General features: G+C 37.7%; 1 protein-coding gene across 1 annotated transcript in view; it reads right to left on the bottom strand.

The window, feature by feature from the left end:
- Positions 1-12,939, bottom strand: part of LOC105878288 (alpha-2-macroglobulin-like) — a 57,496-nt gene extending 44,557 nt beyond the window's left edge. The window contains exons 1-10 of the mRNA XM_020287644.2: positions 12,771-12,939; positions 10,326-10,509; positions 9,064-9,223; positions 8,858-8,910; positions 7,087-7,107; positions 6,641-6,809; positions 5,695-5,779; positions 2,379-2,499; positions 1,296-1,410; positions 1,037-1,146 (exon numbers count right to left, since the gene is read on the bottom strand). Coding sequence (XP_020143233.2) covers positions 1,037-1,146; positions 1,296-1,410; positions 2,379-2,499; positions 5,695-5,779; positions 6,641-6,809; positions 7,087-7,107; positions 8,858-8,910; positions 9,064-9,223; positions 10,326-10,509; positions 12,771-12,856 — 1,104 coding nt within the window. The 5' untranslated portion in view covers positions 12,857-12,939. The remainder of the gene's footprint in view (positions 1-1,036; positions 1,147-1,295; positions 1,411-2,378; positions 2,500-5,694; positions 5,780-6,640; positions 6,810-7,086; positions 7,108-8,857; positions 8,911-9,063; positions 9,224-10,325; positions 10,510-12,770) is intronic.
- Positions 12,940-13,151: the final 212 nt, after the last annotated feature.

Below are 13,151 nucleotides of genomic sequence, written 5' to 3'. Positions count from 1 at the left end.
CACAATAGTCTGACTTGCATCAGTATTTATAACTGATTAACAAAATCTAAGCTTGCCAGTGAGATGTTGGCTGCAGGTACAAAGATCAGAATGCACACAAAATTCTGATTCTCTTCTAGTTGAGAGTGTCTTATGACAAATAGGATGGTTATTTAATAGAAATGAAATATAAAAAAGTACAATGTACCTCTGGCAATTTAAAAATGGCCTACATTTTTATTTTAGGAAGTGGCCAAAGTTTCTGAAAATGTTTTGCTGTCATAACATAACTAAGTACTCTAAAATATGCCCCACTTTGTTGAGTTTAGTCTATCATTTATACCCTCCATGGCTGAAATCCTGAAACATTTCTATCAGGAACATGACACATGGTTATTGCACATTGAGGTGCCCACAGCTGCCATTCCAGACTTCTGCAATCAGAAAGGTCCATTTGCACATCTGCTTACGATAGAAAAACCACAATGGAAGATTTTTGGTAGATTTGTGTGCAAATTTATAAGGTAAAAATTTGGAAGCCTTAAATGGCAATATTTTACCCCCAGGTTTACTGTTTTAAAAATAAACTTGTCATTATAGAAAAGTAATGTAAATATAATACCCACTAAAGAAACGCTAGGTATAGTAGAATCTTTACTACTTCAAAATAAAAGTTAAAACCACCTACCCTCGCATTTCCTTACAAAGTTAGTGTTAGAAGGATAGTATAAATGGTCAAAAAAATTTGAGATTCCTATGAGAATATGTCTTGAAAACTGAGTCTGCATAGTAAACCATGAAAAAGAAATTGAGTGATATCATATAATACTATTCTATAAGTGATTAAAAAATCCTACTAATTTCAATGGAGCTTTAGAATAATTTACATATTTCATATGCAAATTTACACAGCAACAAATCTATTTCTATGTAGCTTTATACCTTCGGTTATATTAATTGATAACATTAATCAGCTATGGTTTCAGCAGAAACTGTACCTATTGTGCTAATTAGGTGACAGTACATGCGTTCACCAGTGAACTATAAAATACTCCACCTGTCCAAAGAAAGGGATCCCTTTTCTAAAATATGGGTCCACTTTCACAAATGACAGTTTGGTTATGGTTCTTGTGATTTCAGTGGATCCTCTTCCAGTTAATTCCACTCCTGAAAAAGAAGAAAGAAAACAAATTTGTTTTTGGAAGTGTGATGTTCGTGAACTTCTTATACTACCTCCTCCTTTACAGTTCATAATTTGTCTAAAAAGTTACATCAATGTCCATTGTTTTTTCTCCCATACCATGTGGTATACAAACCTGTTCCTTCTTCTTTGATATTGGCCTCCACATCCAGTTTCATTTGATACCCTTCCTTCTTCATCTGGAAGACCTTGGTGTTTACTTGCTGAGAGAAGCAGCCATGTCTGTTCAGCTAAGAGGGAAGAAAATGAAATACAAAAACATAGCATATATTATTCTGCACAGATCCATGGTCAGTTAATCTGATGGGATTCTTTTTTTTTCATGGGATTCTTTTTGAGACACATAATCTATGTGTTTTCTATGTTGAGGACACAATATTTTTTCTCTAGGGACTAAACACTATCAAATTTCAGAGCAATATCTCATTGTTGTGACAGGTGTATTACTGGCAGGTGTATTCCTGAGTATCTGAATTCCCTAGAGAGGATGAGATAGAAATGCCTTAAACATTTTTGGGTAATCTTTTTATTGATGCATAATATTTGTACATATTTTGGGGTACATGTGATATTTTGATGTAAGAGTAGAATGTGTAATGATCAAGTCAGGTTATTTAGCATGTCCATCTCTTGAGTACTTATCATTTTTAATTGTTGGGAACATTTTAAGTCCTGTCTACTAGGTATTTGAAGTATACAATATATTGTTATTAACTATAGTTACGCTACTCTGTTATTAACCATTAGAACTAATTCCTCATCAAAGTCTGCTAGTTCCTCCTCCTGTGATATACAGGTGTGGTTGGGAGTGACCACTTGTCTGGGGACTGTGTTCTCCACCTCCCTGGCGTCTAGATGAGGCCATGTGAAAGGTTCTTGCTCACAGAAAAAGCGCAGAACTGATGTTCTAACCAGCCAAGACAATTAGGAGGTATATGTTTTTTCTCCTTCCTTTGTAGAAGTTGTTGCCCTAGGAGGCTTTGGATAGCTCAACTTCTATCATTCTGGAACATTCACAATGGACAATTACAGGAAATAATTTCTATTTTGCTAAGTTATTGATTTTTTAAAATTACAATAGCTAGGATGGAATTCTCTTCCAGATTGTTCTCTTCCCGAGTTAGCACCATGTTGCAACTCACTGCTTGTCAACAATGCCTTTATTATTATTTCCTAAGAGGAAGAGTTTTCAACCTACTTGTTGACTGAATTTCTTGCAGAGCGCCTGTGACTCTTCGCCATAGCAGGTGGAAGGGTTATTATACTTTCTGCAGATGCTCACAGTCACATGTCCCGGGACAGGCTTCCCATATGTGTATCTGTCATGAGAACATTCCCAAATGAATCAAAGCAGACATTGAACTTTATACCTGTGTTCTACCTATTTATATTTACATTTCCCCTTTAACTAATAGGACATTTGCCCCCTGTTCTTCCCTCTGCTCTCTGCAGGGATCACACAATATTGAGGGCAAGAGTCACTAATCACTCTTCTCTTTTAGAAATATCCAGTGCAACATGCTAAAATTTACTACATTTTTCTTTTATCATATCTTTTTGTAACTTGATTGCTTTCCAACTTTATCTTAGAAAATGTCTTTCTTCATACAAAAGCTAAACCTGTCCTTAAGAGAAAAACATCTTTATACCTGTGCCATGCCATTTTGGTTTTAATAGCCTTGTAGTATAATTTGAAGTTAGGTGATATGATGCTTCCAAATTTGTTCTTTTTTCATAATATTGTTTTGACTATTCATGTTATTTCGTGGTTCCATATGAAGCTTAGGATTAATTTATCTAGTTCTGTGGAAAATGACATTGGTATCTTGATGGGAATTGTATTGAATCTGTAAGTCACTTTAAGCAGTATGGACATTTTAAAAATGTTGATTCTTGCAATTCCTGAGAGTGGGATGTTTTTCCATTTGTTTGTGTCATCTGTGATTTCTTTCATCGGTGTTTGTAGTCATCTTCCTTGTAGAGATCCTATACTTTCTTGGTTAGGTATATTCGTAGGTATTATATTTTCTCTGTAGCTATTGTGAATGGTATTGATTCCTTTAGTTGACTCTCAACTTGACTGTTATGAATATATAGAAATGCTGCAATTTTGTGTACATTTATTTTGTAACCTGAGACTTTGCTGAATTTATTTATCAATTCCCGGAGCTTTTTGGGGGAGTATTTAGGTTTTTCTAGACCCAAGATCATATCATTGGCAAAGAGGGATAGTTTGACCTCCTCTTTCCCAATTTGGATGTCCTTTCTTTCTTTCTTTCTTTTCCCTGATTGCTCTGGGTAAGACTTCCAGTACTATGTTGAATAGAAGTGGTGACAGTGAGCATCCTTGTCTTGTCCCAGTTCTTAGGGGGAATGCTTTCAACTTTTCCCCATTCAGTAATTTGGCTGTGGTTTATGAGTGGAAAAAGATTTGACATATGTATACACTATGGTTAAGTATATGATATGATATATATATGTGCTATATGTATTCCATGGTTAAGTAGTACTCCATATATATATAGGCATTATTTCATTCATTCATTTTTGTTACACGAATGAACTGAATAACACTGGAGACGGGGCTTATAATGTGCTTGTCACCAGAGTAGTGTATATTGTACCCAATAGGTATGTGTATAACCATCATCCCACTCCCACCTTTCCTCCTTCTTAGTTTCCAATGTTCTTTACAACACTATATAACTGTGTATACCCATAGGTTAGCACCCACTTTTTAGTGAGTACTCTTTCTATATATAGAGTACTACTTAACCATAGAAAGGAATGAAATAATGCCTTTTGTAGCAACTTGAATGGAACTGGAGGATATTATCTTAAGCAAAGTATTCCAGGAATGGGAAAACAAACTCATGTTCTCAATAAAAAAGTGGGTGCTAACCTATGGGTATACACAGTTATATAGTGGTGTAAAGAACATTGGAAACCTGGAAGGGAGAAAGGTGGAGTGGGTTGAGGGATATACATATACCTATTGGGTACAACATACACTACTCTGGTGACAGGCATATTATAAGCCCTGACTCCAGTGTTATTCAGTTCATTCATGTAACAAAAACACTTGTAACCTCCTAATATTTTGCAATAAAAAAGAGAAAAATACCAACCAAACAACAAAACAAAGATAAAGAGAAGAAACAAATACCCTAAGGCTACCTAGGAATACAAAGTATTAATATGATAGCATCTCTGCTTCCATCGTCTTCTCGCCATGTACAGCCGTCTTTAGTTATATCAAGTTTTGCTTGCTTACTTTTTTTTTTTTTTTTTTTGAGACAGAGTCTCGCTTTGTTGCCCAGGCTACAGTGAGTGCCGTGGCATCAGCCTAGCTCACAGCAACCTCAAAGTCCTGGGCTCATGCCCTGCTGCCTCAGCCTCCCGAGTAGCTGGGACTACAGGCATGTGCCAGCATGCCCGGCTAATTTTTTCTCTATATATTAGTTGGCCAATTAATTTCTTTCTATTTATAGTAAGGACAGGGTCTCGCTCTTGCTCAGGCTGGTTTTGAACTCCTGACCTCGTGCAATCCGCCCGCCTCGGCCTTCCAGAGTGTTAGGATTACAGGCGTGAGCCACTGCGCCCAGCCTTACTTGGTTACTTTTTACTAAAATGGAATTGTTCCACAAATATGTCATAAAGGATCACTGTGTTTCCTTCCCTATTTGAAATGACCTCTATATCTCTATGTGCAAGAGCATTGGCTCATCACCTGTTGTGTGGGACCAGGAACTTGGCCATTGCTCTGAGACAGCCTGAGACAGGGGCCCAGCTGAGCAGTAGGTGTATTACATATGTGGTCTTTAGGCAGGACTGGTTTCTTCACTCTGTCTGCTCTTCCTGCAAGTGGTACTTCTGGGCTAGCAGGGGTAGGAGCACAAGACCTTAGAAACATGAATTTTTAAGTCTTGAAGAGACCATCCTGAGAGATCATGTCCAGTCTCCTCAGTAATAATGGCAGTTGCAGTGAGGTATGTGACTCGCCTTAGATAGGCCAGTGAGTTAGATGGGATTTTGTTATATGTCTGTGTCTACAAATTCTGAATCTAGGCCATTCTGACAATATATGCAAGGTCATGTAAGTGATCTGTTGATCATTAAATTTCCTCTTTAACCACCCGTTGATCGTCTCTCTAATATATGTCTGGTTGCATCTGTTTAAGGAAAATCCATTATCCTTCAGCACTATCCTGTTTTGTTTTTGTTTTGTTCATGTGTGCATGCAGTTTTGTTACTTTCAGAATCCATCCTAGTAGCATAGCCTCTGTATAAACAGTTCCCCACCTCCTTATAGTTATAGTAATACTTATAAGGATATGAAAGAAAAAAGAAGGAAAAATAGAAAAGCAAAGGAAGAAGAACATTCTACAGATGGAGATGTTCCCAAAATAAAGTATTTGTGTTGCCACTGCTCCTAGAGAAGCTAGCCAAAATATCCCAAATCACGAGTCTCTTTTAAATAATTTTCCTCAAAAGATGAAAAATAATCAACTTACAGGCCACACACTGACACATTCATCTCTTCTTCCAAGATGGTGATTACCTTTGGCATTGTCACTTGCACTTCGAACTTGGGAAGCACTGTTGATAGCAATAAAAAAGGCTGATGATTAGTTTTTAATTTGGGGGGCATTAATATTTTTAGATTCTCTGTAATAATTTCTTAATTCTATTGTAGGTGTCTGAAAAGGAAGGCACTCTCCAATATAATCATATCCACTCCTGTAGTTTGGATGTTTGTTTCCCCAAACTTCATGTTGAAATTTGATCCCAATGTTGGAGGGTAGGGGTCTAATGGGAGGTATTTGGGTCAGGGGGATGGACATCTCATTAATAGATTGGGGTGGTTGAGTGATTTCTTGCTCTATTTGTTTCCAGAAGAGCTGGTTGTTAAGAAGAGCATGGCACCTTCCCTCTTGCTCTCTCTCTGGCTTCCTCTCTTGCCATGTGATCTCTGCACATGCCAGCTCCCCTTTGCTGCCTGCTGTGAGTAGAGGCAGCCTGAGGCTTTTACCAGATGCCTAGTCTTCCAGCTAGCAGAATCATGAGCCAAATAAACCTCTTTTCTTTACAAATTATGCAGCCTCATATATTGCTTTATAGAAACACTACGTGGATTAAGACATCTACCTTACTCTTGAATGGAGATTTTGGTTGAGGGATTATGACAGATCACTGTATTCTTGATGAGTTATGGAAGACTCCACTAAAATAAGGATTTCTATACTTCTTGGAGTATTAATTATTGCTACAAAAATAATCAAGTTACATGAAGTCCTATTCTCAAATCCTTACAGTTCTCATTGGACTTAGATGTAGTTAGTTCTACTCGAAGCCCAATGTCACCCATGGGGAAGGGAAAGACTCCAAAATAAGCTCAAATTCTGAACCCTAGAGGTTTAACTACAAAAAAAAGTGTGCATGATGTTCCATTATCCATACCAAATTCCTCCACCGTGAAAGGATGCTCTACGTTTCCACCTGATTGTTTCTGTACCACCACCTTGTAGGAGCCCAGAAAGGGCTCTGATGAGAGGGCAAAGGACAATTGCGTGAGGCCGCTCTCTAACTGGAGACTCTGCCATTGTGCGATGCGATTTCTTTTGGGGTCCTATGGATAAATTCATTATCACTTACAAACGCATCTAGATCATTAGCGACAATAAAAGAAAAGCAAAAAACCTGCTATGTTTACCACAAAGAAGACAAATGGGGTCATGGTGAGGGGCAAGGAGGGGAGTGAGTTATAACCATCCAATCCTAGGTGAGTCTGAAGGCTTCTCCCTTAATGGTACATTTCTGAGATATTGTAAGAACCCATCAAATAAGAACATTTTCCCTGAACTTATTGCTTTCATTCCAATTACGGAATGTTTCAAGTTGCTTACCTGAATGTATACTAGCGGAATCTGAAAGGAGAAAGCAAAAAAGGAGTTTATAATTGTTCTCAAATATTCCCAAATCCTTTTTATAAGCAAAGCAGCTTTGTGTAGAATAACTCTCTCTATAGTTAAACACAAAAGATTCCAGATTAACTTTTATAGAACATTTAATTCATCTACTTTAAGCAATTAATACATAATGTTAAGAACGTATCAGACCATTAGAAACAAATATATATATGCACTACCATTCACTAGGAATGGAATTTACTAACATTACTTAAGTACTTATAGTGAATTTTAGTGAAGAACATCTTTTTTTTGAGACAGAGTCTCACTCTGTTGCCCGGGATAGAGTGCTGTGACATTAGCCTAGCTCACAGCAACCTCAAACTCCTGGGCTCAAGCAATCCTCCTGCCTCAGCCTCCTAAGTGGCTGGGACTACAGGCATGTGCCACCATGCCTGGATAATTTTTTTCTGTATATTTTTAGATGTGTAGCTAATTTCTTTCTATTTTTTTAGTAGAGATGAATTCTCACTCTTGCTCAAGCTAGTTTCGAACTCATGACCTTCAGCGATCATCCCACATCAGCCTCCCAGAATGCTAGAGAAGAACATTATTTTGCTATGCAGTTATACAGATCAAAAAAGAAACATTAAACTGTAAGCCACCATGCTCAGATGTATGGGTGATAGAATTTTTAAGTAATTCTAAGAATTAGCAAGAATGGGAATAGTTCCTCTGCTATCAATGCTCATTCATTTTTAAAACTAATAGTTATTAAGTATCTACTCATGTGCTCTGCATCATTCTAGGTGCTGAGAATATAGCAATGCGCAAAGGAACAATATGTCTGTTCTAACCGAACTTACATAATAATACGGATGAACAGGAAGAAAACCTTTTGTGTACATCTCTCAGGTGGTAGTAAACGCCAAGAAGAAAATAATGCTGGCTTAAGCTGACAGAGTGATGGATGTGGCGTTTGATTTTAGATAGAGGAGTGAGAATAGAAGCTGGCAGCTCACTTTCAATGAATGTTACTGCAATGATCTTGTTTAGAGATGATATTGACCAGGAATAGGTTGTGGCAATTCAGGTGGTAAGAAGTAGTCTGGAGATGTTTTGAGTCAACATGATTTTCTGGTGAAGTGGACGTGGATGTGGGAGAGAGAAGGAAGGATTGTAACACAATCTCTTGCTTTAGGAGCTAGAAGAGAAGAATTGCCTCTTTTGGAGATAAGAGAAGGTGGCAGAGGACTAGATTTGGGAGAGCAAAAGGAAGACTTTGGTTTGATGTCTGCATTATAATAGAAACAATTCTCTTTTTTTTATCACAAATATCAAAGGTTAATCTTGATTACCCTCAATCAAACAAATTTATTACCCTCATATTCCTTTATAGCAGAGGTTTAGGTAGGAGTCTATACAAAAAGTCTAAATCTCTGAAAAGTTATGTAAATTTAGGTCCTCTGGTGGTTTATCTGTGTCTATTATTTAGTGTATCTTTCTAATATCCTTAACTGAGAACTATCTAAAGAGTAAGTTTAATTGTGTGAACCTAACTGAGTAATAGTGCAAAAGACAGAAAGAGTTACCTACTCTCTTGACCTGGGATAACACGGTAAATGAGGAATTTGTGGCCCCGTAATGCCAGGATTAGTGGTGGTGTTGCCTGATTTGTCCTCTCCCTGGTCCTCCCTGCGACTCTAAAAGTAGGCTCCCGGCCATTATACACACAATAATGATTTTATGTAGATAACAGGGGACTCACCAACTCATTCACGGGGTGAAAATCTTCATCCAATGAGACAACACGAAATTTCACTGAAACAAAAATATTTTCCATGAGCCCACAAACCCTAAACTAGGCCTAGTGGCTGGTAAGAAACGCAATAAAGGAGCCAAGATTATAGGAGCTTGGGGAATATCCAGGGTAGGAAGGTCTTTCTCTTGGAAGTTGCTCAGGCTTGTCCATACCTGTCTGCTTTGGTTTGTAGATAGGTTTGTCTGTCTGGACAAATACCAGACTCTCTTTGTTTTTAACTATCACTGTGGTCCGGCTGCTGAATTGCTGGGTTGATCCTTTCACTTGGACGGTGAGGAACATCACCTCCTGACTGGACGAAGACCGCGGGATCTGCAATGCAGCAGAGATGCTGAGAGCCCATTCAGCCTCCCAAGGCCCCTCCGCCATTCTCTGTTCCACTCCTCCCCGAGATCCTGCCCTGATTTCACTCCTGCAGTCTCAGCGGGGAAAGCTGGCATGGGGGGGAATGGCTCTTGCTGTTTTACAAATGGGAAGCCAGAACACAGGTGGAGGAAAATACTTCAGTAAGAGAGGTTATAACTGAGACTCACATGTTCCTATAGCCCAGAAAATAGAGTCTTGATTCAAGTATACGCTGAGCTTTACCAAGTCGATGTTATATGCCAAAAGGGCACGGGAGAAGCATGTCTCAAGGCTATAAAAAATTATATATTTAATTGGCACTAGGTGTAAACCTCTCACATATGGGCCACTCTTAAGAGATACTAGGCATTTTCTTGGAGTAATTTCTATGATTTTTACTCTTAGAGTGTGGAGTCATATGTTCTTCTCAGCCCACAAGTGGCAGCTCATGTTGATTCTGGTCCTAGTTTGCTTTATTAAGGTTTTCTACACTTTTATTAATAATTTTAAGGAGTCATCTTTTTTCTTTGTTTAGTGCATATTATCTTTTTTTGTTCCTCCGGCTAATAGGGTTTTTTTTTTTTTTGATCATTAAGTTGATCCATAAATTGCTTTTATTTATTTATTTATTTGAGACAGGATCTTGCCCTGTCACCCAAGCAGAGCACAGTGGCACAATCATAGCTCACAACAACCTCAAATCCCTGGGCTCAAGCGATCCTCCTGTCTCACCATCACTGAGTAGTTGGGATTATAGGCTCAAGCCACCATGCCCAGCTAATTAAAAAAAATTTTTTTTGTAGATATGGGGTCTTACTGTGCTAACCATGATATTTCCCCCCCCTGGCCTCAGGTATTCTCCTAGGTTGGCCTCTCAAAGTGCTGGGATTACAGGTGTGAGCCACCCAGCTCTGCTGCATTGCTTTTTAATTTCTATGCTTAGTTGCTGCATTTGAATTCCTTCTTGAAGTTCTTACTAGCCTCCCAAAGCCTTATCTTGACTGAATACTGGATCCCTAAGACCTTGACCAACAGAGCTGGATACATAAATTCAAGCGGCCACACTCACGGTGAAGGAGACACAGTGGAATAAGTCCTTCTCCGCCACCAGGTCAGTGAAGAGGCTCCTGTTTCCCCTGAGAGACTCCAAGGAAGCACGTACGGTGACTGTCTCATTCAGGTAGCTCAGAAGGACACAGCCCTTCTCAGGGGTCTCAGTGTGCAGCAGGGAGGGGACCAGCACCATGTAGTGTCTGGGAGAGCGCAGTCGGGGAGAGAGGAGGGAAAGAAGAGAGGCACCGCTGTCAACAGCACTGTTTTCCATATAATTGCTGTTATCATCATCAGTTCTGAGAGAAGACAGATTGATGAGCATGAAACTCAGCTGTTGAATGGCACGCATAAGAATTATTTCTCCTTTCCATCACATGCCATGGAAGTGAACATTTTATTTGCGGTGGGTCTTAAGAGAATAAAATTTGTAGGCATACTTCATTTTAAGGAATCCTAAGACATGGGCATCTGAGTTCAAATAAAAAACATGCTAGTTACATTTATTTATGTGATTTCTTTTGCCTTAGGATTGCTGTAAAAAGCAAGCAAGCTCTCAGGCATGTGAACACTGAAAAGCCAATCAAACTATAAAACTTCTCTTAAAAGAGAAATAAATATGTATATATACATATAATTCAACTACTCTGTCAAATTGTATGGCAAGTACTTGCTTCTACTTCACAAATATGGAATCTAAGCCTCAAAGAAATGAGTCATTAGTTTAAAGTCTCAGTTGTGGTTAGCAAGTCATACAGTCTTAGAGCGTTACCTCAACGTGGATGTTTGCATTTTAAATATTTGCCTTTTGACTCCTGTTTAGACAATGGCTCCATCCAAAAATGGCCTTCTGGTGATTGAACTTAGATCTTGCTAAATCATGAGCAGGACAGAAACTTTCTCAGTATCCTGATATAGAATTTAAGATGGACTCTGAAGTTTTTAAATATTTTTGTTCACAAAACTGCTAAAATAATTTTTAGAACATTGTGCTCTTACATGCTTTTAAGTAAACCTCTATTTTTAAAACTATAGTTTTAATTAATTGCAAAAGATATTATTTTTGATGCTATATTAAATTAAAACTTTGATTACTTTTACAAGTTTCCCATGGAATCTTAATTATTATAGTGATAAGATACCTAATATCACCTACTTAAAAATATTAATAAGTTCTTTTTGTAATGGCCAATTTTTTAACATCTTTCATTTTTTTCCCTCCTTTAACTTGAATTTCCATGCCTCTTATCATATAGAAGTTTATCCTATGATTTTTGTGCTTCAAAATATTTTATGGATCACTCTTACTTTTTTACTAACAAGTAATATGTACATATATGTAATTTTATTTTTTTTTAACTGAATATGAAGTTTATATATGTAATTTTAGAAGTGGGAAGATAAATTTAGCTTTAACTCCTCTTATAAACATAATGTGACAATACATTTGTAAATATTAGACATTTTCTTCTATTGAATTATTTATAAAAGTGCTTGTATACAACTGATCAAAACAAATAAATACATTACAAAGTATGTTTCATAAATATTAGATATAAAATTACGATTAAAATAATTCTGAAGCACATCTTAGTGAGAATGATGAGCTGTTTTTTTTCCTGTGAATTTCTGTATCCATGGATGGATAGTCCTTATTCCAAGAATTAAATAAGGTCAAACAGTAATTTTGTTACTATTTATGATTTGTGTAGATTTAAGTCCTGAGAAGAATTATTTACATAAAAGTATAAATGGCAGGTAAAACAACAGTATTATTGCTACCACTTATAAATTCTTCTGCATTACATGCCAAAATTCACCCAGTACCCTATTAGCAAGAGTTGCTTCTAATCACTTATCAGCTGGTATTTCCTTTAGTTTCTCCTTCAGTTTTGTTGAAACAAAGAATTCATCACCACCTGATCTCCAAAAGGATTTTCTCTCTTGTCATGAGAGTTCTTTGTTTTCTCAACACCAATGGCAGTATTTCACATTGTTCCTTCATTGTCACTCTGGGGATTTTTATACTCCAGGACAATGATTCATGCTAAGATATGGTTGAGGGAGAAGATTCTCTTTATTTTATAAAATAGAATACTTGTAATTAAGAAAGGGGGTTGGTAAGAAAGGACAAATAAATAGCATGGTCTCAAGCAGAGCAATATGACCACAAAGATCTGAAAATTGGTTCCTTTAAAAACAAGTTTGAATTTCTGATGCCCCTTAGAAAGGCATTGCATATCACCAGGAAATTTAGAGATTCAGAGATCCAGAGAGCTGGAGAAAAATAATTATAAGTGAAGAATGAATAAACCAGATTTACAAATTTTCCTGGTTGGAAGAAAATTTAAAGATGAAGGAGGAGACAGTTTCACAGGAAAGACAGATGAATGATACAAAGCAGAATCTGAAATAAAGGAAAGGTCTCTTTAAGTTCATGCTCCATGTTCTGTGTGGAACTCACGGTTTTGCAGAGCCAGAGGCTTCTGTGGGCAGGAGGACCAGGAGGAGAAGAACAAGACTTGAATGGAGGAGTTTGTTCTTCCCCATGCTGCAGGCAGAAGGGACCGGAGGAGATCAGCCTGTATGTACCCTATTCCCTACAATGGGTCTGGTGCTAAACACTCCCCAGAACAACTGGGCTTTATACTGCAATCTGTGCAAACAGGAAGTTCCACCCCCACAAGGTCGCTAAACAAAGTTGAGGTCTCTGAACATTCTGTGAAAGGGTCATTGATAACCTGTTTATAGTCAAAGTTAATTCCTGGCGGGCTAAATAGAATTCCGGAGGGATAAAACCACATTCCCGTTAGTGCTCACTTTCTCTGGGTTTTACTGTAAAGCA

Source organism: Microcebus murinus, chromosome 10 (assembly GCF_040939455.1).
Source record: "Microcebus murinus isolate Inina chromosome 10, M.murinus_Inina_mat1.0, whole genome shotgun sequence".
NCBI lineage: Eukaryota > Metazoa > Chordata > Mammalia > Primates > Cheirogaleidae > Microcebus > Microcebus murinus.
Note: the sequence above shows the minus strand (reverse complement) of the source record. Positions and strands in the feature narration are given on the sequence as shown.